This window comes from Lissotriton helveticus, chromosome 1_1, assembly GCF_964261635.1.
Source record: "Lissotriton helveticus chromosome 1_1, aLisHel1.1, whole genome shotgun sequence".
Classification (NCBI taxonomy): Eukaryota; Metazoa; Chordata; class Amphibia; order Caudata; family Salamandridae; genus Lissotriton; species Lissotriton helveticus.
The window spans coordinates 1305919258-1305946946 of record NC_136057.1 but is presented as its reverse complement, the minus strand read 5'-3'; the positions used below and the strand labels follow the sequence as shown (position 1 = coordinate 1305946946).

The 27689-nt window shown below is 45.2% G+C and overlaps 1 protein-coding gene across 4 annotated transcripts in view; it reads left to right on the top strand.

Annotated features, from left to right (window-relative positions):
* The window catches only part of ADGRL1 (adhesion G protein-coupled receptor L1), a 691532-nt gene that overhangs the window by 363996 nt on the left and 299847 nt on the right, over positions 1-27689 (top strand). For all 4 annotated transcript variants that reach the window (XM_078681457.1, XM_078681438.1, XM_078681447.1 and 1 more), the window contains exon 3: positions 3968-4181. In XM_078681457.1, the coding sequence (XP_078537583.1) occupies positions 3968-4181 (214 nt within the window). The remainder of the gene's footprint in view (positions 1-3967; positions 4182-27689) is intronic.

Sequence of the window (27689 nt, the reverse complement as noted above, 5' to 3'; positions counted from 1 at the left end):
GTATGCTCAAGAATTATTTTACGTACTGAATAACTGGTGCTTCCCACATACCTGAGCTAGCATGGATATTCTAAAATATATATAACAGCGGTCACACTGCACGTAATGAACGGGGTTATGAGACTATAGGGTATTTAAAAGGGGATAGTGCCACTATAATGACACTTTTAGTGATGTTCTGGTGGCACTGTGCCCTTCTCTAAATGTACAAAGTGGCGTTAAGCTACTTTTTGTGGCTTAATGCTGCCTTGTCAATACGTCCCCTTTGCATGCATCACTTTGAATGAAAGAGGTGTCCAATGGGTGTTGCTGAGGGCGTTCCACTGCAACACCCATTGCTTTTTGATGCTGCCCCATATTTACAAGAATGTGTAAAGCTGAAGTAGCGCCAAAAACTAGCACCGTCCAATAGCAGGCGTTTCCTGTTACTGCCCAGCTAGCCAGTAGTAATATAACCTGGCAGGACCCTGCTTCACAACCTTTGAGTTTGTAAGTGCCTCCCCTTCGGTACAGGAGTGTCTTCAAAAGTTTGCTCCTGTGGTGGATTGGGATTTAAGGGCAGTTCTGTGCAGGGGAAAATATACATTATTAATTGTGACTGTTTTGACGGAAGCCAGTTACATGACAATAAACGAGAATTTTCATAATAATCCAGAACATCAAACGCCAGGCACTTAGAAAATCTCTTAAATAAACAAAAGAGGGAAACTAGAGGTAGGAGTGATAGAATCAACCTCCCGAACTAGATACTCAAACAATAGGATTCTATCAAAGGGTGTTTGTAATTTTTATTTTTAATGTACAATGTGAAATAAAGTGTATGTAGCTGGTCTTTGTGGATGACAAAGACAAGCACTATGTGTTTTTAAAATACCCCTCACACACTATGATTCCCATAGTGTCATGCTTCATCATTGGGGTCTTCCCGTCGCTCTACGGGGCGGGGCGTGCTACGACCTACGGACTACGCTGGAGCACTTTTTATTTTTGAAGATAGGCTATGTGTGGTGTGACAAATGTGTAAGTGGTAGGGGGTGTAGGGATTGAAGTGTGCAATATAAAAAAGTTAAAAATTTCCTGGCTAGTAGAAAAAAAAAATTCTTCGCTTCTCTTGCTGGAAATGTTAAAAAGGGGTTGTGTAGTATGCCTATTTCCCTAAAAATAAAATAGCAAAAATCGGCTATTCTGTTTGACACCAGCGCTTGAGTTGGCCCTCAGGAAAGAAAATGTTGACCCAGTTAGGTCTATTTATCTAAATGTATGGGATCCCACGGAGCAGCACAGGGGCGGAACGAGGAGAATACGTTATCGGTTAATGACCGCAAGGACTATCCTCTGATGCTGAACTCATGGGGCACGATAAATTTTGATAAATAGACCAAACTGGGTCAACATTTTCTTTTCTGAGGGCCAACTCAAGCCCTGGTGTCAAATAGAATAGCCGATTTTTGCTATTCTATTTTAGGAAAATAGGCATACTACACAAAGTGAGTTACCTGAGTATAGTAGGGATTAATATAGGTCCTGATGAGTAAAGCAGTAGGGGACTGCTTACGAAACATGTCGACCAAGTAGGGCACACCATATAACCCTACCACAACCCCTTTTTAACATTTCCAGCAAGAGAAGCGAATAAATATTTTTTTCTACTAGCCAGGAAATGTTTAACTTTTTTATATTGCACACTTCAATCCCTACACCCCCTACCACTTACACATTTGTCACACCACACATAGCCTATCTTCAAAAATAAAAAGTGCTCCCGCGTAGTCCGTAGGTCATAGCACGCCCCGCCCCGTAGAGGGACGGGAAGACCCCAATGATGAAGCATGACACTATGGGAATCATAGTGTGTGAGGGGTATTTTAAAAACACATAGTGCTTGTCTTTGTCATCCACAAAGACCAGCTACATACACTTTATTTCACATTGTACATTAAAAATAAAAATAAAAATTACAAACATCCTTAGATAGAATCCTTTTGTTTGAGTACTTAGAAAATCTCACCAGCACCCCAAAATGAAATTGTTGGCTCCTAATATTCGCCTGTTTTATTACCATATATATTGTAAGAGAACACCCACTATCAGAACATCACTCAGCTCAAACCAGTCAACTTCCGCTCACAGCGATGGCGGTCATCTGCACTTTCACGTCCCCCCAACTTTTGTTCCAGGTAATTAACTTGCTGAATATTCTTGTGTCTATGTTCTATGTTGCTTGAAGTCTAGACTTCCAGTTGGTCTAGCTCCATAACTCACAAGCACAAAAAAACAAAAGGCAGCCGGGTTTATTAATGTCACCAGAGCGCCCGGCTGGCATCACTACCTCGTAAATCACAGAAACCTATTTGTTTATGTTACACAGTATTAGCTTCGCTCGGGGTGGCATGGGCAAGACGTGCTTTCTCAAATGTTAAAATGATGCCGAAGGAAGCAAATGGAATTCTGGAGTGTACGATTTTATTTTCTGTAATCTTTATTAACACGTTTGGCGAAGGTGTTAATGAGTGTCATTAACGCCGGAGATCTAATGGAAACTTTATTCGGTTTGTGAATGCTGCTTTTAGAACCCGTTTTGTCTGCAGGCGATGTCAGTTTGGCTTATATTTGTTGCAGTTTTTAAGTAACAATGGGCTTGCGCCGGAGGTTTGTTGTGTTCGTTTTTCTCGAGTTTAGCTCTAATAGAACAAAGGGGATTATCAAACTAACTACTCTGTGTTGTGTGTCCTTCTTCTCGTATATGGAAAATAAATCATGGGTGTGACGTCATTCTTGTGACTTGTGCGTTTGAAAACCACTGCAGTTTGTGCAGCAAGAAGAGCTAAGCCCTAGTGACACCCGACAGCTACTGTTGTCTCACTGTGACACCTAGGCGCTCTGCGTTCCCTGATCTGTGCTCAAGGGAAACCGTGCAACCCCCAACGTGGCGTTTTGCAACGATTCATTCGGCTGTAAGAGTCTCGAGCGAGGTAATTGACCAGAATAAAAGTTTGAGGAAGTGTGCATGAAACCCATCATTGCTGTGAATAAAACTTGGCAGGTTTGAGTGACGTCTTCACAGTTGGGAGTCTTCAAGCGACGAAGACGGTGAAAAGGCGCATAAGACATGGGTGAGGAGATGGCGGCTGGAAATATCTGCAGCCCACCCGCGCAAAGAAAGCCCAATATTGAGGGCTGATTCACGACCTCAGGACCGGGAGCCCGTGAGGGCCTCTGTTTTGGACGGGGGTGATCTAGCATCCCTTACCAGGCTCTTGGAAGCCATTACATACACTGATAGAAAATGGCGCTGGGCCATGGAGAGCTGTGATTGGTCAAGAACAGAGGTGGCACAGGCCTGCAAATCCATGTCCGCGTGGTCGCATGCAGTGGGATGTGCACACCTTTATGTTTATGTGCATCTCCCCGTACATGCTATGGAAGGGTGTGTCATCTTACGTGCTGCTGGTCCCGCTCAGCACTTAGCATGATTCCCACTTCCACCACAGCAACGCATGTTCTGCCAATGAGGCAAACACTTGGTGCAACTTTTTAGCATGCCACTGTGTTGGCATCTAGGGACCCTGTTTTATTAATGGTGAGATTTACATGGATGTTCATCCATAACTGAAAGAGTAGTACTGGCGGTGACGTAGTGTGACATGCGCAGTGCCATGTGGCATAGTTTACGCAACCTCATTCTTCTGCCGAAACTGCCCCTGTTCACTGCAGCTCTCACCGCCCCTGCCCATCGCCTTCATGGTCTTGAGTTGGATGCAATGGGCTAGTTGTTTATTCAGACAGGATCCCATTTCATTAGGGAAATTGAGGGCGATTGAGCACTGATTTGTAAGTGTGGCTATTAAATTCTACCCTATGGTTGTACTTTATTGATGCTCTGAATGTAAATATTTTCCATCTATTTCAGAAATGAGCACTGTCTCTCTCAAAGCATGAGTTTAATGTGCACTTTTGTCCTTTGCAGGTCTGAGCCGGGCTGCCCTCCCGTTTGGGCTCATGCGGAGGGAGTTGGCCTGCGAGGGCTACCCGATTGAGCTCCGCTGCCCGGGCAGCGACGTCATCATGGTGGAGAATGCCAACTACGGACGGACAGACGACAAGATCTGTGATGCCGACCCCTTCCAGATGGAGAACGTCCAGTGCTACCTGCCGGATGCGTTCAAGATCATGTCGCAAAGGTAATGGGTTTCTTCCTTCCTTCCTGCCGATGCCAGCTTCATGCTGGTGCCAACTTGTAGGTGATGGCACCTTCCCACTGCTGGCCCCTTTGCAGTGGTGTCACTATCTGGATTGTTATAACTTTCTACAGATGTTATCTTGCCACTAGTACAACCTCCCAGCGTTGCCATGCTCCCATTGATGGCTGTCAGACACAGTTGGGGGTATCATAGACATCCGGGGGCTACCAGGACCCATCTGTCGTGGTTGACGTCATCAGCCACTGGTGTTCTTTGGCCATTCATACTATGGCTCTGCAAACTGGGCCAAGGACACCCCTTTCCGCACATGACTCTCAGGGTAGCAAAGGCGAGCAGTCAAAGATTTTTCAGGGAGAGAGTATGGGGGCAGAGACTCAGAACTCACCAATCATCAATCAGAAACATGAATGTCCTGTCCAGCCCCGTCCAGCCCGGTGTTTGCCTTAGTAAAAAAAAAAAAAAGAAGTACTTTAATAGCACAGCGAAATGAAATACTAGGCACAGAAATGGGTATCAACTCCAGGAATCTACAACATTTTAACAATGTCGATAGTTTCTACACCAACCACATTTTCATATCACGCTTGCCAAAGTTCCTGCCCGCTACAGTCTTAGCAAAGTGGATACAGGTCCCACCCAACTACTAAACATACAGAGGTTTGTCAGCACAATTACAAGTTCACTAAGAGGGTTAAGCGAGCATTGCCAGATGCTGGAACCCATAGGTCAGTTCAGTTTGTATCCTGCAAAAGTGTTACTTCTGGCAGCGGTTACTCCTCTGAATGTGGAAGTCTATCCCCTTAGCACAAGATGCAGTACCTCAATGTCCCAACACCACTCGTGTTTAGGGAGAGGTGTGGCGCCGCGGCCAGGGTGACTGACTCCGGAATCTGGGGACCACGGTTCGATCCCCGGCACCGGCGGCAGATTAGCCCAGCACCATGTTACTCTGGGCAATAGCTTGCTTAATCTTCCCGACGGCCCCCAGCGCCTAGAGACCCTAACGGGTGATGGTTTGCGATTTACAAATGTGGATTATTATTATTATTATTACCTGTGAAAGTAGCTCAGTGCTGCAGTTGTTGCAGGGTGCCCTCAGATCTCTCTCAGTAGTGGAGGTGGCCACATCTCTCAGATCCTGTCACTGAAGTAGCAGCACGGCAGGCCTTTTCAGCGGTCACCCATCTTCAGCAGTTGCAAACTCCAAGCGGCTGGGGGTCCTCTGCTACCGCAGTGCTGATGTCTTCGTGCACAGCTCATTGAAGCAGCAGCATTACAGGTTCCTCAGGCAGCTGCAGCAATGCCACACAGCAGACTGTCACTCTGCATTGAGTTGTCACTTCATGTAGATCTCCATATGACCAAAGTTGATAGGCGGGTGACTCTCACACCTCATGCACAAGGTGTCTCTTCTGGGCGCTCCACATAGCTGCGCTTCTCCTCCTGGACAGTCTTTCTTCCTGCTGGGCCAGGCACTCTCAGTCCCCCTCCTAGGAGACAGGAAGGTCTCTAGGTGCTAGACAGACCTCAGCTCTTCAGGAAGTCTGCAGATTCCAGGTTGTGTCCCCTCACTTTTGGGAGACTGTCTGCCAGGCCTCCACAAGCCCTGGATCACAGCAACTCTTGGAGTGATCTGCGGAGCACCCCCTTCCTTGGTTAAGAAGAATTCAGAACTGGAACAGAGTGTGGTGGTTTCAGCCTCACTTTTACACCAATTGTCCATACAGGGGATGGTAAGCCACTGTCTAAAGTCTAGGAACAGGGTAGTTCATTTTCAGAATTAAATTTTCTCACTGTAGTGCAGACACAACCATTTTGCAAAGCGATGGTTGTCACAGCAGATAGTGACTGTGCTGGCTCCAAGCAGCAGTTTCCCAAAACATGAGAACAAGGCAGTGTGGGAAATCTGCTCCTGGCAATCATAAGCCTCTCCCTCACAGATATAGCAATCAGGGAAGTCAAAAGGCAGTCCTTGCCTAGAAACCTGGCTTTAACAACAGAAACCGCTGACTTACCTCCATTCCCCCATCATTCGTCAATTGATGGTGCTCAGGGCGGCCTAATCAGCAATCATCCATTAAAAGGACCTCTTAGACTGTCTCCGGGCAGCTCTCTCGTGTCAGTGTCCGGGGCCCCTCCCTTAAACTCCAGGGATGCAGGCACCTCACTCCACCTGAACCAAGAAAAAGGTCAATTCGGCGCTGTCAATCACAAAAGATTGGTATGCTGCATCGCTGATTCAGGTCAATGACCCAAGTCATGGGCAGTAGTCCCATGCCATCATAGAGGGCACCCTCTGTGTGTCCCTCTAAGGGATAGAACAGGTTCTGGACCTGGAATTACCATAAACTCGAGTATCAACTGGGCCGTGGCCATGGGGAAATTTATGCAAAAAGCGAAGGCAGTTTTATACCTTTTTAATGAATTTTTGCTAGTTTTTCCCGCAATTTAGGTAATAGTGGGTTTTTAGATTGAACTTGTTTTTAGGATGTATTTATGTGTGTTAATGAAATGTTTTTTTATACGAAATTTTTATTAATGATATGTATTGTTTGTGGACCAGTGGTCCGAATAAACGTGAAATAAACTGAACTGAACAGGGCAACGGGAAGCCAGGATGCTAGTTTGCTATAGAGTCTGATCATTCACGGTAGAGGTGCACACCCATTGACCATGCATGGGACAATCCCATTACAACTCTGGCGCTATCTGACTTGTGCTGCGTTTCTATTTGTTCTGTCCTGACATTGGTGCCTACTCACCAGCAGCCGCGGCCCTTGCCAGTAAGAGCGGTGGGGCTATCGGGCCGGGTGGGGGAGGGTGGTTATTTCGAAGGACGATGACCAGGGAAAATTAAATAAATTATTAACTTGCCCTGGTCATCGTCGCACGAAATCCCCCCTCACCCGGCCCTACCGCTCTTACCTGAACGGGCCACGGCTGCTCACCAGTGGTGGCACTTCCTGAACTGTGCCAACTTTAAACTCATGGCATCTTGTTAATGGTATTGATTAATATAAACAATACCTCCTATACCCAACCCGGACTAGGACAACTCAGATAAAATGCACACAGATGCCATGTGTTCATTCATTCACAGGCTAGCATCCTCAGACTGCACCTATATGTCTTATTATCATCTATATAGTTATTTCCTGTAAATTATACACCATATTACATACAGCAGACGAATGTACATTTATTGGTGAACTGCTTATGAGCTATGATGTCACAGGGAACATACTGAATTGAATATATGATCTATGATGTGAGGAAGAGATTATTGCATAGGTTGTGATGTGTGATATGAGCAAGAGAATGATGCAATGAATGCTGCACTCTGTATGCCGAAGGACGTCAGTAACAGAATGCTTTACTGTTAATATCAGTGAAAGAAAGCCCCGTGGGTTCAATCCTGGATGTCTTTAAGAATATGCTGTGATCTCTCATGTTATGGAATGAATGCTGCCTTGCTTATGGCCCCTGATGTCAGTGAGAGAATGCTTCATTATATACATTCTACGATGTCAATTTTCAATTGAATATAACTTTATTCAGAGGCGATTTAGCGTCCATAAAAGCGTCTTTCAATGCAGACAACATACATTCTATGAAGTCTGAAGAGAACAGTGAATAGATTACGGTCTCAAATAAATGTCACGCAGCGATTGCTGCACAGCGGGACCCGTGACACCAGTGAAGAATGCTTCACGGCTTGACCTATAACATCAGTAAATGAATTCACCATTGTTTGTGTTCTATGGAACCAGTGAGAGAATACTGCATTGTTTGTGATCTATGGAATCAGCGTGAGAATGCTGCATTGTTTGTGATCTATTTAATCAGTGAGAAAATGCACCAATGTTTCTTATCTATGAAATTAGTGAGAGAAGGCTGCATAGTTTGAGATCCATGACATCAGTGAAAGAATGTTGCATTGTTTGTGAGCTGTGGAATCAGTGAGAGAATGCAGCGTCCTCGTGGCACAACACCAGAAGTCAATATGTTTCGAACCCCTAATGGTTTCCAGGTTCTCCTCAGGACTCTGAACTGGTCGTAGACTCTACAATTACAAAAAACAATCATATAATGCCTGACCTAACTGTGTTTAAAGCTACAAGGAATGTTCAGTGCCAGTAAATGTGTTTCTGTGCCTGAATTCAGCGTTCAGTGGATCCGCTGATTCTGGAGGACTGTATTCCTATTCCTCAAATGGCAAAGACTACAGTAAATCAAGAGACTTGAAAACCTTGTCAGACTCTAACTGCTGCCCAAATCACCGCAGTGTGCTGGTATTGTAAAATGACTGCTTTTTCCTACGCCTTCTGTCTGTTTTTTGTAAATGTGGCCCCTCGATAGCTCGGGTTCTGAAAGAGCAAGTTGAACAATTACAACATAAGTGTATTATAAATACGGAAACGTGTACGCGAGGAAAACCTCATGCGTAGAAACGTCAGACCGCTCATTACCTTTGTATTACGCGAGCACCACTGTATTCTATGGGTGTGGCCTCACTGAACTCGATGGAAACCACTAAGTTCGTCATCCCTGCAAACAACAATGTAAGCTTCTCATTACTGCGACTCATCTGAACCATGCCGAAATACTGATCGGCGAGAGTCTGAATGTGCAAACACACTGTGACTTGCCTGTAATTAATTGTGGGGCCGGGAGGGTGTGTGTGAATCCATTGCGCAATAACTACACTCCACGCTGTTACTTGAAGCGTAAAAGGCCATTTTATTAGGACAAGGTTGCAATCATTTAGACTTATTAACAGTACATCAATGCAAGAAATATACGTTCCCATCCCAATACCCAGGCATTCTTCATTCTGCCTTCTCAAAACCATCTCACCTGGTTGACTCTTCCCCATTCACTTGATAACTTCCTTCCTTTCCCCATTCTCACCTTCACTTTCCCTCCAAGCATCCTCTGTTGACTTTGCCTTCATTGCTCATTGCCTTCCGTGCCCCGCTATCAGTCACCTGTGTACCGTTCTCCCACCACCCGAGGGGTGGATCCGCCCGTATGTGACTCCCCACCCCTCCAAAGTACCGTAACGCCTCAGCTCAACCTGCCCTAAACTGGCGCCCCAGACCTAAAACCACCCCTAGTCCTTCGCTGAAACCTGTAGGGTGGGTGAGTGGACAAACTTTTCTAAAACCTCCCAGTGGTGCTCAGGTGTCAGGAAGAGGCTGAATCTTCCTCTCCTGACACCTTATATGGCCCCCCAATCCCACCCCTTCCTTTGACCCCTCTAGCCCCGCCCCCCACCTTGTCCTTCCGCTATTGCGCGAATACCCCGGGGGAAGACTGGTCTGCGACCTTCACTTCCCCCGGGTGCCGCATCGCGCAATAACTACACTCCACGCTATTACTTGAAGCGTAAAAGGCCATTATATTAGGACACGGTTGCAATCATTTAGACTTATTAACAGTACATCAATGCAAGAAATATACGTTCCCATCCCCATGGAGGGTGTGTGTGAATCCATTGCGCAATAACTACACTCCACGCTGTTACTTGAAGCGTAAAAGGCCATTTTATTAGGACAAGGTTGCAATCATTTAGACTTATTAACAGTACATCAATGCAAGAAATATACGTTCCCATCCCCATGCCCAGGCATTCTCCATTCTGCCTTCTCAAAACCATCTCACCTGTTTGACTCTTCCCCATTCACTCGATAACCCCTTCCTTTCCCCATTCTCACCTACACTTGCCCTCCAAGCATCCTCTGTTGCTTTGCCTTCATTGCTCATTGCCTCCCGTGCCCCGCTATCAGTCACCTGTGTACCGTTCTCCCCCCACCCGAGGGGTGGATCCCCCCGTTTGTGACTCCCCACCCCTTCAAAGTACCGCCAACCAGGGAACCCCCGTAGGGCGGTTACCTGCCTCCCCCCCACTGTCCTGCGCACCTTTCGCCTCCTGCCAGCCGACCCTGCGGCCTCCTAGTGGCCTCCTCCACCTCACCCTGTGTCCTGCAGCAAAGTACCATTCTTGTTACAAACGGGAATCGCGAAAGGTGCCCCTCCAATGCGGGCCCACGTGCCCTTCAGTCCTGTGCGCCTAAAGACTGCCCCACTCTGCAGCACCTGGTGGACGACAATCCACCTAAACATGCGTCCCCTGCAAGTCAGGAACGTTCCCGGGACAAAAACCCCGCCAAGAAAAGATGCTCTGAACGCCGTGATAGTCCATCACCCCACCTGTACCTGCGTGCCGGGTAAGCAAAAACCATCCCATGGGGCCACACCCTGCCGTAACCGGCGCCCCCCAACGCGGTGAGCGACCATCCACCACCTGGGCCAATGCCCCTATAAACCAGCAACATGTCCGGGCCCAATCATTTGACCGAAAAAAGTTGCCCCCTCTCGCGGATAACGGCCATCCACCACCTGGCCTGAATCCTGTGGAACCAGTAATCTTGCAGGCCAAACCCTGTCCTCAGACAGATACCGCCCTCGCCATGAACAACCAGTCACCTCCTGGACCTGTGTCCCATGTACATGCAAACTTTTTGTCGGGCCCAGTCCTCGACCCAGAAACAATTGCCCCCCTCTCTGCGAACAACCGTCCACCACTTGCACCTGTGCCCAGCAAAACAAGCAACTTTTCTGGACCAATCTATTGGTCACCCAAGGTGCCCTCCCTCTCCGAGGTGAACGACCATCCACCGCTTGTACATCCGTCCTTTGCATTCCTCGATAAACAATGAAGTTTTGTGACCGCTCCTGGTCCAGAAAGGTGCCCCCCCAACGCCGTGTAACATGTAAGTTTTGTTCCCCTTCCATATGTAATGGCATCACATCTGTAAGAAATGATTAACCTTAGAAGTTCCTGAATGACCAAGAAGCATTCTAGAGCGTGACGTGATCTGCAGATGATCATATGATTCCAATGTGAACAAACTTTGGTCTTAGTTAAGCATCAAACTCCTGCATGTACATCCTCACTTTATCTCTTATATCTTCATGCGTTGGATAATTACCCCGCCCCTCGCGGCAAATGACCGTCCACCACTTGTACTCAGCAAAACAAGCAACCGTTCCCGGAACAATCTATTGGTCACCCAAGGTGCCCCCCCCCACATTTTCGAGGTGAACGACCATCCACCCCTTGTACATCCGTCCTTTGCATCCCTTGATAAACAATAAGATGGGTAGACCACTCCTGTTCCATAAAAGGGTGCCCCCCAACGCTGTGTAGCATGTAAGTTTGTTCCCCTTCGATATGTGATTGCACCGCATCCTTAAGGAATGTTTAACCTCAGAAGTTCCAGATGACAAAGAATCATTCTAGAGCGTGATGATATCTTCAGATGATCATATGATCTCAATGTGAACAACGTTTGGTCTTTGATAAGAATCAAAACTCCTGCATGGTCATCCCCACCTCGTCTCTTACATCCTCGAGCGTTGGATATTTTAGAGTGGATCCCACTACACGCAGTGGACAACTATTCACCACCCGGGCCTGCATCCCGTACACAGAACGTTCTCGGGCCAAACTCCGGCTATGCGAGGTGCCCCCCGTGGACGACCATCCGCCATCTGCACCTATGTCCTAGTGTAAGTGAGTAACAATCCCCGACCATTCTTGGACCTGGACAGGTGCCACCCTTGAAAAAAGACCCCCACCTTCAATCTCCCCCAAACAGTCCCATCGCCAGAGCGCCATGGCCTGGACCTCCAACTCCTCAACCCCCCAACCGTCTTACCCCAGGCACCAACCATGAGCTTGACCAGGATACCCCCTGCTCCAGTCACTGGAAACACATCCCCCGCCAAGCATCCCCCAGGATATCGCCAGACCTGACATATCCCAGTGAACTTCTCCCCCTCATGCATCCTCAAATCAGGGCAACCTCATATTTCCTGTGACCCAACGGCAATCATACTGGCACAAACATCCCCCCCACAATTTCATTCGACTGGTTCCCCATCATCTCACAGCCCACGATTGCGGTCCCTGCTCCAGGCCATAACCGCAGGTCATTCCGTGGCCGCACTTGACCCCTACAACAATAAGGAAACAGTCCAGTTGCCATGCGCCCCCCCTCCCCCACAGCAAACCCACTCAGCCCCAGCCCTTCTCACACAACTACCATTCCACACGCCATCTCCAACACACACCGTCCCAGAGCCCCACTGCTCCCACACCACGCCAGCCGACCCCCACGTTCCCTTCAACATCCATGCCATCACTCGTGCATACTATTTGTAACATTATTCGTGACATTGTCCGAGTAAGAAAGCTGTTGTGGTCACTGCGCGATCCCCGACGGAGGGCAGGCCGCCGCGGACTCCCCTACTGCTTCTGGCCAGCGTTTGGAGGCCGTTGTGCGCCCTGCTGGCATCGCACCTACTGACGGGCTCGACCACCAGCCTTGGTTCGCCCACCCCACCGGGTCGTCACAACCAGGTGGACCCAAGCACCACCGGGCCTCGTACCGTGCTGGCAGTCCCTCACCCCTGACCCCTATACCCTTCACCACGCCACCTGCAAACTCCGACAGGAAACCCGACGCCCAATCCCCCATCCCACCCATGCTGTGAACCCCCAGCTATCTCCAATGCACCCTGACCTACTAACTGGCGTAGGTTCCAATAATGGATGGGCCCATACCTCCACCACGCTGCTAGAAAAGAAGTCGCCTGATGGAACCAGACCGGCCCCCGAGCATCGTCGTTAAAAGATGCCCACAGCCCACTACCTAACCACACATAAAAAAGCCCGCTACACAATTGAGGTGCCCTTGCCTGGAGTACGGGATGGGATGCTACTGAAAAAACGAGAAACAGCTGCCATCAAAATTCAATCCCAAAGCTTAATACGGGCCAAAAAATGCCCCCCCCACACAATAGGAACCCAGACACGGGCCCCACCCCCAAGCCAGAAAGCGGGAGAGAAGCCTCCCCATCACCGCTACGATGCTCCCACGCAGACACGCATGCTGGCTCCAGCCCTATCCCCACCCCCTGAAGGTGCGCGCGCGCAGCGAGGCTCCACCGCCCGCCCCAGCACAGGATGCCCCCCATACCTGTCACATCCGACGTGTCCGGAGGCGGCTCCTCCACGCAAAACCCCACCGCTGCAGCACCTGGCCATCCCTCGCACGTGCAACTTTTCCTAGCAAAAAATCCATCCATACCTAGGTCTGCGCCTCCTGTACATGTCCTCCGTGACCTCTCCCCTCGGCCCGCTCCGACTCACACGCACCTCGTGGCAAAGCCGGCCGCCACGCCGCAAACCTCCCTGGGGACTCCGCAAAAGGAAACGATCTCCCTGGCCCTGCCATGACACGTAGCTAACCCCCCGGCCAGTCGACAAATCGGCCTCCCATCCCCAAGTCACCCCCGAGCTACCACTTTACTAACAAACTTTTTAAAACCTCCCGGTGGTGCTCAGGTGTCAGGAAGAGGCCAGATCTTCCTCTCCTGACACCTTATATGGCCTCCTAATCCCACCCCTTCCTTTGACCCGTCTAGCCCCGCCCCCCACCTTGTCCTTCCGCTATTGCGCGAATACCCCGGGGGAAGACTGGTCTGCTACCTTCACTTCCCCCGGGGGCCGCATCACGCTGACACGCGTTCCTACAGACAGCAAGGGGCGGTCATTTAGACCGTTGTCTAAATGACCCGGTGGTAAAACCTGAGGGTCATGTGTCCTAATGCATTATGGGCCATGTAGTGTAAATCTGACATGTGGACCGTTTCACTGAAGTTTAGCAATCTCAGAGAGCTCGTTTAATCCCTGAAGCGCTGTATCAAATCTCATAATCAGGAACACCTCTCTCTGGGCCAACAGAACTTCAGGGGTGTTTGTGATCTGTGTCATCAGTGACAGAATGCTGCATTGTTCTTGATGTATGGAAGCAGTGTGAGAATGCTGCATTATTCTTGATGTATGGAAGCAGTGTGAAAATGCTGCATTGTTTGACCTATGACATCAGTGAGCAAATGCTGCATTGTTCTTGATGTACGGAAGCAGTATGAGAATGGTGAATTGTTTCTGATCTGTGACATCAGTGAGAGAATGCTGCATTAATTGTGATCTATGGAATCAGTGAGAGAATACTGCATTGTTTGAGCTATGATATCAGTGACAGACTGAAGCAGTGAATGTGACCTCTGACTTCAGTGAGAGAATGCTGCACTGTTCCAGCTATGACATCAGTGAGAGAATGCTGCATTAATTTTATTTTTATTGTTTCATACAGCGCAAACTTGACCCCGTGGGGTATCAGAGCGCTTCACAATAAAACCACATTTACTTAGTTTCTATTATACATTTCGCACAAAAGCATTTTGTTTGTGATCTATGGCATCAGTGACAGAATGCAGCATTGTTTGTAATCTGTGGCATCAGTGAGAGAATGCAGCTTTGTTTGTGATCTAGGGAATCAGTAAGAGAATGCTTCATAGTTTGTGATCTAGGGAATCAGTGAGAGAATGCTTCATAGTTTGGGATCTAGGGAATCAGTGAGAGAATGCTCCATAGTTTGTGATCTAGTGAATCAGTGATAGAATGCTCCATAGTTTGTGATCTATGGAATCAGTAAGGGAATGCTGCATTGTTTGAGCTATTACATCAGTAAGAGAATGTTCATTTTTGTGTGATCTATGGAATCAGTGAGTGAATGCTGCATAGTTTGTGATCTATGACATCAGTCAGAGAATGCTTCATAGTTTGTGATCTAGGGAATCAGTAAGAGAATGCTTCATAGTTTGTGATCTAGGGAATCAGTGAGAGAATGCTTCATAGTTTGTGATCTAGGGAATCAGTGAGAGAATGCTTCATAGTTTGTGATCTAGGGAATCAGTAAGAGAATGCTTCATAGTTTGTGATCTAGGGAATCAGTAAGAGAATGCTCCATAGTTTGTGATCTAGGGAATCAGTGAGAGAATGCTTCATAGTTTGTGATCTAGGGAATCAGTGAGAGAATGCTCCATAGTTTGTGATCTAGGGAATCAGTGAGAGAATGCTCCATAGTTTGTGATCTAGGGAATCAGTGAGAGAATGCTCCATAGTTTGTGATCTATGGAATCAGTAAGGGAATGCTGCATTGTTTGAGCTATTACATCAGTAAGAGAATGTTCATTTTTGTGTGATCTATGGAATCAGTGAGTGAATGCTGCATAGTTTGTGATCTATGACATCAGTAAGAGAATGCTTCATAGTTTGTGATCTAGGGAATCAGTGAGAGAATGCTCCATAGTTTGTGATCTACGGAATCAGTGAGAGAATGCTTCATAGTTTGTGATCTAGGGAATCAGTGAGAGAATGCTCCATAGTTTGTGATCTAGGGAATCAGTGAGAGAATGCTCCATAGTTTGTGATCTATGGAATCAGTGAGAGAATGCTCCATAGTTTGTGATCTATGGAATCAGTAAGGGAATGCTGCATTGTTTGAGCTATTACATCAGTAAGAGAATGTTCATTTTTGTGTGATCTATGGAATCAGTGAGTGAATGCTGCATAGTTTGTGATCTATGGAATCAGTGAGAGAATGCTCCATAGTTTGTGATCTATGGAATCAGTGAGAGAATTCTCCATAGTTTGTGATCTAGGGAATCAGTGAGAGAATACTGCACTGTTTGTGATCTATGGAATCAGTGCATTGTTTGTGATGTATGATATAATTGAGAGAATGCTGAATTGTTTAACCTATGACATTGGTGAGAGAATGCAGCATTGTTTGTGATTTATGGAATCAGAGGGAGAATGCTGAATTGTTTGTGATCTATGGAATCAGTGAGAGAATGCTGCATTTTAGTGATCTATGACATCAGTGAACGAATGCTGCATTGCTTGTGATCTATGGAATCAGGGAGAGAATGCTGCATTGTTTGTGATCTATGGAATCAGTGAGAGAATGCTGCATTTTAGTGATCTATGACATCAGTGAAAGAATGCTGCATTGCTTGTGATCTATGGAATCAGAGAGAGAATGCTGCATTTTAGTGATCTATGACATCAGTGAAAGAATGCTGCATTGCTTGTGATCTATGGAATCAGGGAGAGAATGCTGCATTGTTTGAGATCTATGGTATCAGGAGAAAATGCTGCATTGCTTGATCTATGGAATCAGTAGGAGAATGCTGCATTGCTTGATCTATGGAATCAGTAAGAGAATGCTGCATTGTTTGTGATCTATGGAATCAGTGAGAGAATGCTGCATTGTTTGTGATCTATGGAATCAGTGAGCGAATGCTGCATTGCTTGATCTATGGAATTAGTAAGAGAATGCTGCATTGTTTGTGATCTATGGAATCAGTGAGAGAATGCTGCATTGTTTGTGATCTATGGAATCAGTGAGAGAATGCTGCATTGTTTGAGATCTATGGAATCAGTGAGAGAATGCTGCATTGTTTGGGATCTTTGGAATCAGTGAGAGAATGCTGCATTGTTTGGGATCTATGGAATCGGTGAGAGAATGCTGCATTGTTTGGGATCTATGGAATCAGTGAGAGAATGCAGCATTGTTTGTGATCTATGGAATCGGTGAGAGAATGCTGCATTGTTTGGGATCTATGGAATCAGTGAGAGAATGCAGCATTGTTTGAGATCTATGGAATCAGTGAGAGAATGCAGCATTGTTTGTGATCTATGGAATCGGTGAGAGAATGCTGCATTGTTTGAGATCTATGGAATCAGTGAGAGAATGCTGCATTGTTTGGGATCTATGGAATCAGTGAGAGAATGCTGCATTGTTTCTGATCTATGGAATCAGTGAGAGAATGCTGCATTGTTTCTGATCTATGGAATCAGTGAGAGAATGCTGCATTGTTTGGGATCTTTGGAATCAGTGAGAGAATGCTGCATTGTGTGTGATCTATGGAAACAGTGAGAGAATGCTACATACCGTGTCATCTTTGGAATCAGTGAGAGAATGCTGCATTGTTTGGGATCTTTGGAATCAGTGAGAGAATGCTGCATTGTTTGAGATCTATGGAATCAGTGAGAGAATGCTTCATTGTTTCTGATCTATGGATTCAGTGCGAGAATGCAGCATCGTTTGTGATCTATGGAAACAGTGAGAGAATGCTACATACCGTGTCATCTATGGAATCAGTGAGAGAATGCTGCATTGTTTGTGATCTATTGAATCAGTGAGTGAATGCTGCATTGTTTCTGATCTATGGATTCAGTGTGAGAATGCAGCATCATTTGTGATCTATGGAATCAGTGAGAGCATGCTGCATTGTGTGTGATCTATGGAAACAGTGAGAGAATGCTACATACCGTGTCATCTATGGAATCAGTGAGAGAATGCTGCATTGCTTGATCTATGGAATTAGTAAGAGAATGCTGCATTGTTTGGGATCTTTGGAATCAGTGAGAGAATGCTGCATTGTTTGGGATCTTTGGAATCCGTGAGAGAATGCTGCATTGTTTGAGATCTATGGAATCAGTGAGAGAATGCTTCATTGTTTCTGATCTATGGATTCAGTGCGAGAATGCAGCATCGTTTGTGATCTATGGAAACAGTGAGAGAATGCTACATACTGTGTCATCTATGGAATCAGTGAGAGAATGCTGCATTGTTTGTGATCTATGGAATCAGTGAGTGAATGCTGCATTGTTTGTGATCTATGGAATCAGTGAGAGAATGCAGCATTGTTTGTGAGCTATGGAATCGGTGAGAGAATGCAGCATTGTTTGTGCTCTATGGAATCAGTGAGAATGCGGCATGGTTTGTGATCTATGGAAGCAGTGAGAGAATGCTGCATAGTTGGTGATCTATGGAATCAGTGAGATAATGCAGCATTGTGAGAGAAAGCAGCATTGTTTACAGTTTGCTATGTTATGTAATAGACTGTTACATTTTTTCATGTCTGTGATGTCGGGGACAGATTTCTACGTGTTTACAGCGTGACATAGTCAGTGACAGCTGCATTCTTTAGTTCTGCTAGAAAAGACAGAACCTGGTGTATTGTGTGTTCTACCGTAAAAGACACAATGTTAAGGTTGCTGGTGTTACTGCAGGAATACTCTGATTTGGTAATAGTATGTCATGTCTTAGACAGAGTGCTGCGTTCTTTACTGTCTGATGACACAGGTGAGGCGTCTGCATTTCACTGCATATTATATGATGGAGAAAATGGCGCATTGTCTATTGACGATGAATTAATAGAAAGTGTTCCTATTGGTTTACTGCCTATGAAGTCATAAGAAGGATTACATCATTGTTTACAGCGTGAGGTCAAAGGAGGTTATTGCATTCTTTACTGTCTCTGACGCCATCGAGGAAATCCTGCATTGTTTACGTTTTATGACGTCATTAAACTGCGCTTAGTTCACGATCTAGAAAGTCACGTAGAGAATACTACATTGTTGGATTTCTGACGTCAGCGAGAGCCAGGCAGAGAATTCCGCATTCTTTACGGATGAGGTCATAGATGTATCTATTGTTTACGGGCTATGATTTCACAAAGGGGATACTTCATTTTTTACAGCCTTTGATCTCATAGAGAGAATCTTGCATAATTATTTTTTGATGTCAGGGAGGGAATTAAGTATTAGGTACCGACGTTGTAATAAATAGAATTCTATATTGTTTATGGCCAATGAAGTCATGAGGTGAATGGATCATTGTTTACAGTTTTCGTTGTCATATGAATGCTGCATTTTTCATTGTCTGTGCTGAGTTGTTTAATGACAGTGAAATCCCGCAGATGTCACTGTCATTAAACAGTACAGTACAGAATGTCAGTATTCATTATTCTGTACTGTTTGCTGTCCATGACATAGGCTATCTTATTATCTGAAGTAATAAAATAGAGTTTTGATGAAGCTACTTTGTATAGTGTGAAAGTTCTCGTTATCCCTTACTGCCACACCCTGACCCTTTTGGAGACAATATTAGTGGAACTACATCCTTTTCCCAAGCTCTTTTCATGACAGCTACCCAGGTCCAAAGGCAGTGAGTTGTACTTGCTGTAGAGTACCGTGCCCTCCTGTTAGTCCCTAGAAGCAATGTTTTTGTTAGAGGGGTTGTGATCTTGACTTTTACCTACTTGGTGATGACTCCCATCGTGGGCCGGACCACGCAATCACGTTGAACGTCAAGTAGCAGAGAAAGAGGACTGAGGTGGAGGTAGAGAGGTGGGAGAGGAAGAGATGGAGCGTAGGGTTTGGATTGGGGCAAGAAAGGGAGAAATGAAAGCGAGGACGGTAGTGATTGGCTAAGTCCGTCATTACAACACAAGTGCATTCCCGGAATGGTTGTATGAGTGACCACATACCGGGGCTGTACATCATATTTTATCTCAGATACGGTGAGCGAGAGGTTCCACCACTAGGACCAGTAGACAGGGCCAGACTGGGAACCAAAACCGGCCCTGGCAAAGTGCTCACCCGGGGGCTTGGGGGGTGCGGCTGAGCTGTTTGCCACGGCCAGTTTCAGCCGATTTCGTTACAGCGGCCGATATTGCAGCTATGCTTCAAAAACGGCCCTGCAACAAAATCGGCCCCCAGGTGCCCAAAACCGACCCCCAACCCTGGCGGCCCATCGGGGAAATGCCCGGTGCCCGCTATGGCCAGTCCAGCCCTGCCAATAGAGACCAGCAGACACTGGCTGATCCTATATATTCCTGCTGCAGACACTGGTTTCTGAGCTCTTTCTTACGGTGCCTCAAGTCTAACCACTTTAAAATACAACTACAATTGCGTACCTTACACTTCTACTCATAATTTCTTAATTTATCGAAACGACCCCAATCTAAAACTCTCCTCAGAGGCAAGATAAGCACTGTCCCAGGTTAGTGCAAGGGATTATTTTTAGGTCTGGCTTAGAGATGGCTGTAATTGTTTCGGCCAGCGGCAAGTGTTAATTAAAAAAAAAATCACAATACGTTTATAAATATAACAATACATAGAAGTGTCAGCACTCTTCACTCATTGATGTGTTCAACTTTCATTCACATTTTGCGTCCGCCCACCAGACCAGCACCATAAAACATGGGTAAGTTTTTCATCCCACTTCAGCCATTGGCTCACTTGCACTGCGAATTACGCCATTTTGCCTTTTCACATGTGCACCGCTGCCTAAACAAGGACTCTGCAGTGCGAAAGCGAGTGAGCTAATGCTTTTTTCATTTCATTATTGTTCCGTTTTTATTTTTTAAATTGTCTTTGTTTCTTTAAACAATGTCTTTAGATTGCAGTCATTCAAAGCCACAACTTCCTATTCCCCAATAGAAATAAATGTTTTTCTCTGATGTGCACTGAAGCTTGAAAGGGTTTCTATATTTGTTCTAAGGGCACCTGTTTTCTAGGGAGCATCAGTGCTGTGCTATTAAAATTATATGCAATTGTCATTTTTTTTTACATTTTCTTTTTTGTTATTGCAAACATGGCCATCATATTTAAGCAGCAGCAGGTCTTTTTCTCATCATTTTATTTTTCTGACATATGCCTGGCCAGAAACAGTGCCTTTAACAGTGCTTGCAGACAATGTGACCTTCAATGAAACCCAATTGGGTGACTCCTCTAGCCCACATGTTCCAGATCTGCTGATGAGGGGTGTTAGCCAGAAACCGTTCTCACTATGCTTGTTTCTGGTCCAGGGAAGACCTGGCTTGGCAGTTCGGGCTGGGCTGTTCCCATGAGGAACAGAGTCAAGCCTGATTTGCATATGGCTGGGTCTGAAACTGGGGTGGCAAAGTGAGCTGAATAACAATGATGGATTCAACCCAGATCTAATAGTGACTGGGGTGAGTGTCTGAAAATTTTCAGCACTCAGTCGATCATATTCTTGTGCTTGCTTTTTTGCCACATCTGCTTAATATTTATCTACTTCTACGCTATCACTGAACGCTCAGTGATCGTAGATGTTGGCACATAGTTTTTATTTTTAAAATAAATAGCTGTCTTCTTTAGATTTGAGCGAATATATGTTTCTCTATCTAAAAACATGATATGCTAACTCTACTTAACGCTCACTTCAATCAGCACACTATTGTTAATTTACAGACCACCCCCCAGAACTGAATGTTTTTGTGAAGGAAAGAGTCCTCTATTCTGCAAAATGAAACAATAGCATGGTGAGCATACAGGCTTACCAAAGGTGGAGCTAGAAACCCATACTCTTAAACAACCAAATATATTCTCTCTAATTCTCAAACGTTGTTTCAAATATAGGATTGAGTCCTGGCCAAAAAAAGTATAAAGGACATGCCACTATTCGTCACACTTTTATTCTGATTGCAGGTTTGATTAATTTAACTTTAGTATGGCTTGAAAATGTCATTGAGACTATTAATTAAAGGTCAGAATGTGTGCCTCTTATTCTTATTAAAGTAACACATTCTCTAAAAATCCAGGAAAATGTATCACATTTTTCCATTGGTTTCAATCTACTTTGAACCCCATTCGGCATCACTAACTTCAATTTCACTAGTGAAGCAGATGTAAAATTGCCCTTTCTTTTGAACAGTAATTCACAAATAATCTAAAGTTATAAAAAAAAGAAATCCGACGCACACCACAGATAAAATACCTTAACATTTCTGCCACTCGATGTTCAAGCTGGTGTTTAACGCTTCTTGCACAACATAAATGCGCTTCCGCGTCACGAGCTACAAAACGTTTTCAAAAACACATTTTTTCATGCATCGTTTCTTCGAAAGGGATTTGTTTTAAAATCATGGACACCATCCAGCCTGCCATAACATCTGCCCCAGTCCTTCGTTCCATTCCCCCAAAGTTCCTAATACTAGTTTGAGGCAATCTCTGATATTGTTCCTGGAACTTGAATTACTGGTATCGAAAAATGCAAAATGATTTCCAGGAAAGCAAAGCTACTGCAGTGAACATCGTGAAAGAAAATGTTACTGTAGCATTATTCAGCCTAGCCTTCAGTACCGATGTCCATCATAAAATATTTTCTCCATCACCAACTCCCACTCTCCCATTTGCTCCAATTACCATTCAGGGCTCAGGTAAATTCCAATTTAGCGTGACAGATCCCAACTGTAGGAAAGTGGATTATTATTTTAGTCGCACAAGTGTCCACCATGCAGGGTAGTGCCACTACGTGCTAGATGTCACACAAATTAAATTAAATGTACCTGTGCTCAATCCCTGATAATGTGACACAAAGCAGTCAGGCTTAAATCAAAGTCAACGTGTAAAGTATTCAAGCAGTGGATACGTAGTATAAAAAGTCACACGAAATGCAATAAAACTCCACAACCAATTTTAAAATAAAGAGAAAATGATGTGAGTAACATAGAATGAAAACTACAAAAATCCAAAAATCCCAAAAGAGGAACTTGCAATATGAATCCTTAAAGAATTAAGGGTCAGATGTACGTAGGGAAAGGTTTGTAATCCCCAAATAGCAAATTTTAGTGATTCGCTATTTGGTAATCGCAAATGCCCATGTTCAAAAGAATGTTTTATATTTTCAACAATTCCCAGTTGGTCGCAAATAGACCTACCTTAGTAATATTCATGGGGTAGGTCTCGGTTTGCAACCCATTGGGAATCGCACAACTCACTGGGATGGTGGGCTGCTGGGGTCAGCAGACTGTCATTAATTAATTTTCAATAAAGTAATGTTTTTTTAATTTTTTTAATGCAGCTCATTTTCCTTAAAGGAAAACGGGATACATTTCAAAAGGAAAAATGAAAAATGTTCTTTTCATTTTTTGAGAGTAGGTCCTGATCCTTTTCACAAAGGGGAAGGGTCTGTTGGGACCCCTTCCCATTTGCAAATGGGTTACCACCTACTTGAAGTAGGTGGTGAAATGCAAATGTTTTGCAACTGCATTTTGGTCCCAAAACATTCACACATACAACTGCAATTCGGTATTAGGAAGGCACTCCCTAAACACGCCCCTTCTACCGCCCTTTCTACCGCTCCTAATACAGAATCGCAAACCCAATTTGCGATTTGGTAATAGGTTAACGCATCACAAATTCGCCCCATGTGCCTTTAAAATGCTTTTTTGCTCTCGCAAACAAAGATGAAATGCAATCTGAAGTTGTGGAAGTGCCAGTTGAATACTTTTTTCTATGGGTCCCCCTGAAGCTCTGGAGGAAAAGTATTGCAAAGTTTCCAAAGTTTTTTCTAATGCCCAAACAGCCAGAGAAGTACACTTCTGAGACCCCCAGGACATGAGGGGAGGGCACCTAGAGACTCTCAGGGTGTCTGTAAGAGCCCAACTACAAAGTCCAGTCCAAGTCCAGTTGCCACTGTGTACTTCAGGAAAAGGCATCTTGCAGCTTGTTGTGTCCCTGTAGGAAGTCATCCAACTGACCCTTGGAGTTCGCCTGCTTGTCCTGGCTGCAAGAGGGAGCAGGCATGGTCCATCAGGGAGCCTCAGGTCACAGACAGCAGGTCCAGCCCTCTTCTTATCTTCCACATGTCCAGAAAGTCTTCTGAGGAGAGTTCCTGGGGAGTGCCAGATTTGTGCCTGGCATCAGCCAGTGGGTGGGGGCGAGGGGGACCCCTGGGTACTCCTAACCAATGGGGTAATCTCGGTACTTCTAACCAATGAGGTACGTGCTCCTGGGGGCACGCCTAACCACTTTTTCAGTAGCTCATGGCAGCAGCGGCCCATGCATGTAAGAGCGGTGGGGCCGGGTGGGGGGATTACGACAGACGACGACGAGGGAAACATTTATATTTATTTAACTTTCCCTTGTGGTCGTCTGTCGAATCCTCTCCAACCTGGCCCCACCTCTCTTACCTGCACGGGCTGCTGCTGGTTCTTGGTTGCCTTACTACAAACAATCCCTCAGTGCCCCTCTCTCCCAAAATTAAAGATGGGGAAACCCTTTTACACTTCTGTGGAACCTGTGTGCCCACCCCCAGAGGTGTGATAGGTTAATGGGCAGTCCCCTATTCTGTGGTCACTCATAACTGGTTCTGGGGGTAGCTTCTTCCCAATGGGTGTGTTGCCAGCCTATGAGGACAAAGCGTTGAGTTTTCTAAGTGTCACCTGACATTTGCTTGTGAGAGGGCATTTTGAAGTTAATTAAGTTCCTGGGCCCAACTGGTCTTCCTGCCAGGGCAATAAAACATGTCCCCAGCCCAAGCCATGGTCTCTCCTCTCATAGCAGTTTTCACACCTAATCAGGCCGAGTAGATGCTGGGAAGTGCCTGCAGCTCTAATGCAAATAAGCCTCCAGCAGCTTTAGGCAGGGTAAATGTAACTTTTTAAAAGTTATATTTGCAATTTATTGAAAAACAATCTGACTTCACCATTCGATGGGATTTTTATTAAATACTAGCGTACCCGTCGCGTGTTGCTGCGATATCCGAAGAAAGGAAATTCAAGGAAACTCGTTATGATAACATTCAATTTACATTGTGTCATTTTTATTTAAACGTATTCATTTTAATATGGAAAACATTTCAAAGTGTCGTTTTAATTCTATTTATTTATTCGAGTGCTTGTGGATACACCATTTTTTGTTTTTCCGTCTGGTGCGTACATCAGTATTCGAAAGATTATGAGGGCCCTGGGGGGCCGATATTTAAAAGAAATTTATGCCAAAAACCTTCGCGGGAGTGTACTCAACAACTTCCCAACGTTTCATGGCGATCGGATGAATGGTGTAGTAATGCATAAAGGACAAACAGACAGACAGACAGACATACATTCGTTTTTATATATATAGATGGAAATAACTATTTATATGGAGTCTGTAGCTGGTGTAGAATCTATCTGTTGACTTTTTATGTGTGTCAGCTACAACCTGACCAGAGGTAATGTCGTTTTGGGCCTTGTCTCGGGGGGAACATGCCCTTTTACTCATATTCCATTCTAAAATATTATGCATCCTACTGGCTTATTTAATATTTAAACTCGGGTTTTCCTTCCTGCCAAATGGGTGATTTTGACAAGTCTGAGCAGCTGAGTTTAAGCTCTATTGATCAGGCGAGACAGGGAAGGCCTGAATCCAGGTTTCACTTCTCTGCAGTGGATGGCACACTAGGTGCTGCAGTCCACAACTGGCATTAACTTTCACTGCCATAGGTGTACTTCTGTGCCATGCACTACAGATTTATTGTAAAGTTAAAGGCACCCGTCATGTTTTAAACCAATGGTGACATGTTATAGTAGTCGGATTACATCCATTGGTACCGAATAGCAGTATCCCAGTGCTAGACTTTATGATTACCTGCAGGTGAGTCCCTAAAAAATTGAAAAACTTGGGTGCAAAAAGGGGTAAATTTGCAAAACCAACTAACTAGCGAGCCCATGTTCTTCTAAAAGGAATCCTGTCATACTAACTCTTTTGTCAACTCATATAATGAATGCACTGTCTTCCAAATCCAAGCTTCCAGAAGAAGTGAAGCAACTGTGAACTAGCCATGTCATTAAGACGGTAACACTAGACCCTTCCTTCCTTCAAACTATCAACCTGTTCATAATAGGCCATCCCCTGCCAATGCTATTTGAAACACTGTGAAGAACAACTTTGATGATCATGCGGAGACCTTCCGTCTCCTAGGCGACTGGCAGACCAGCTTTTGTTTTAAACGAAGACACTAAAAGAACATTTTTAGATGTTGAAAAAGCAGTAATGGTATCTGATAAAAATGAGGATGTGATAGCTATTCTGTTAGACATGTCCGGTGCATTTTATGTCAATGACTACATGGTTCTCCCAACTAGATTCAGGAATGTTGTTAGGCTTTCAAATTGTACTTGAAATACCTTAACATTCGTCTGTAGGCAGTGCTTAATTTGCATCAAAATAAGTGACAGGGCCCTCGTCAGAAGGCCACTTCAGCTTGCACCACCCATTGCCCCTGCCAGCACTGCAAATAACACTACCAACTCAACTACTAACCATCACTCACCTACAAATGTGACAATTCAGACTATTCCTGGCCCTCAGAGTGATAGGAAGGGCTTGGGTATTAGTCATTCTTAATGTGTATTGAGTTGATAAACAGCTGGTGTTGTGCTTGTCTCTAAATAAAACAAACAGCACCACCATGTGGCAGACTGTTATGGTGCCAGTTTTGACAATTACGTGCAGGTGCCAAACACTGGAAACCACCGGCTCAAATTAAGCACTGCCTAGGATTGTCATGTGCTAAGATCTGCCTTGGATTTGTTTTTCGGTCCAGGGAGGACCCATCTCGCAGTTTGGGCTGGACTGTTCCCACGAGGAGCAAGGTCAAGACTGGTTTGTATATGGCTGGGTCCAAACTAGGGTGGCCCAAAAGAACGATGAATTTAACCCAGAACTCTTGACTGGGGGTGAATGTTTGATTTATTCCGTATTCCAGCCATCATTTGTTTCTCTAGCATCTGGATTAGATTGAGGCATCAAGAAAGCACGTTTAGATTTTAGAATAAAAGTACTAATGACATATGATAAAAATTAGAGTGTGGAGTTGGAGAAGTCAAGAAAGGGGTGAAACGTGTTGGCAGGACATAAATGGAAAGGGAAAGGAGAGGTTGTGGCATCAGGAAGTTGCTAAACACGCATGTCGTAAATGTGGTGGTAATGGTGAGCAAGCAGAAATGAAGATGTCAGGAAGGAAGTGAAGAGGAGAGAGATAGAACAGATTGGGATAGGAAGGGCAATGAAGATATCATATAGGTTCAAAAAGTGTAAGTATGTGGAGAATGTAACTTGATGGCAGGAAGAGGAAGGTAGGTGAAGGGAGAAATATGGAAATTTAGGGATACTAGAAAGAGAGAGAGAAGGAAACCAATGGTGGGTAATGGAGGGACCAAGGTTTTGCGAAAGTCTACAGCAAGGGATATAGGGCCATATGTATCAACACATTTCCCCATAGACACAAAATGGGCAAAACCCTTTGATACATCTGGCCAATAATGTGACTCGACGCAGGGAGGGGAAGGAATAACGAGTAGGGAAGACAAAGGTAATCAGAAGGATAGACATGACGATTTAGAGAGGATGGTGGAGGGAGAGAATGGAATGAGGAGGAGAGGAGTCAAATGTGTCAGGGTGACAAGAAGCAGCACTGAATGATAAGGGAGTAAGGGGAATCAAGGGAGACATTTTTCCAGGCAGAGCAGGGGTCGATCAGCAGAACAGGGGACTAACTGGAGCAGGAGAAAGAACAAAAAACATAAAAGGAGAAGATTAAAAAGGGTGAAGCGTAGGGATATCCCCAAAAGATGAAAGGATGCAGGGCAGGAAAGGATGTGAAACGGACAAGTACAGAAACCCTTAGAAAGAGACGTACAGGAAGTGTGAGCTGCACTTAATGTGTGTCTCTTCTCACTTTTCCTTGCTTGTCCCACTCTCCCTGTGCTGGAATAGAAAAAGCCATGAGGAAAGGAAATTCATGGCGTTCGCTCTCAGTGGAACATCTGAGATGCACGAAAGGTGATGAGAAACTGGACCATGGAAGCAGTTGGAGGTGTGTATGTGTGTGTGTGTCTCTGGGCAGGTGATGGATTTTATACAGTGTGAACCCAGCTTAACAAACAAAGGGCGCCAAACAAGAGTTCTGCATTAGGAGTGAGGATTCT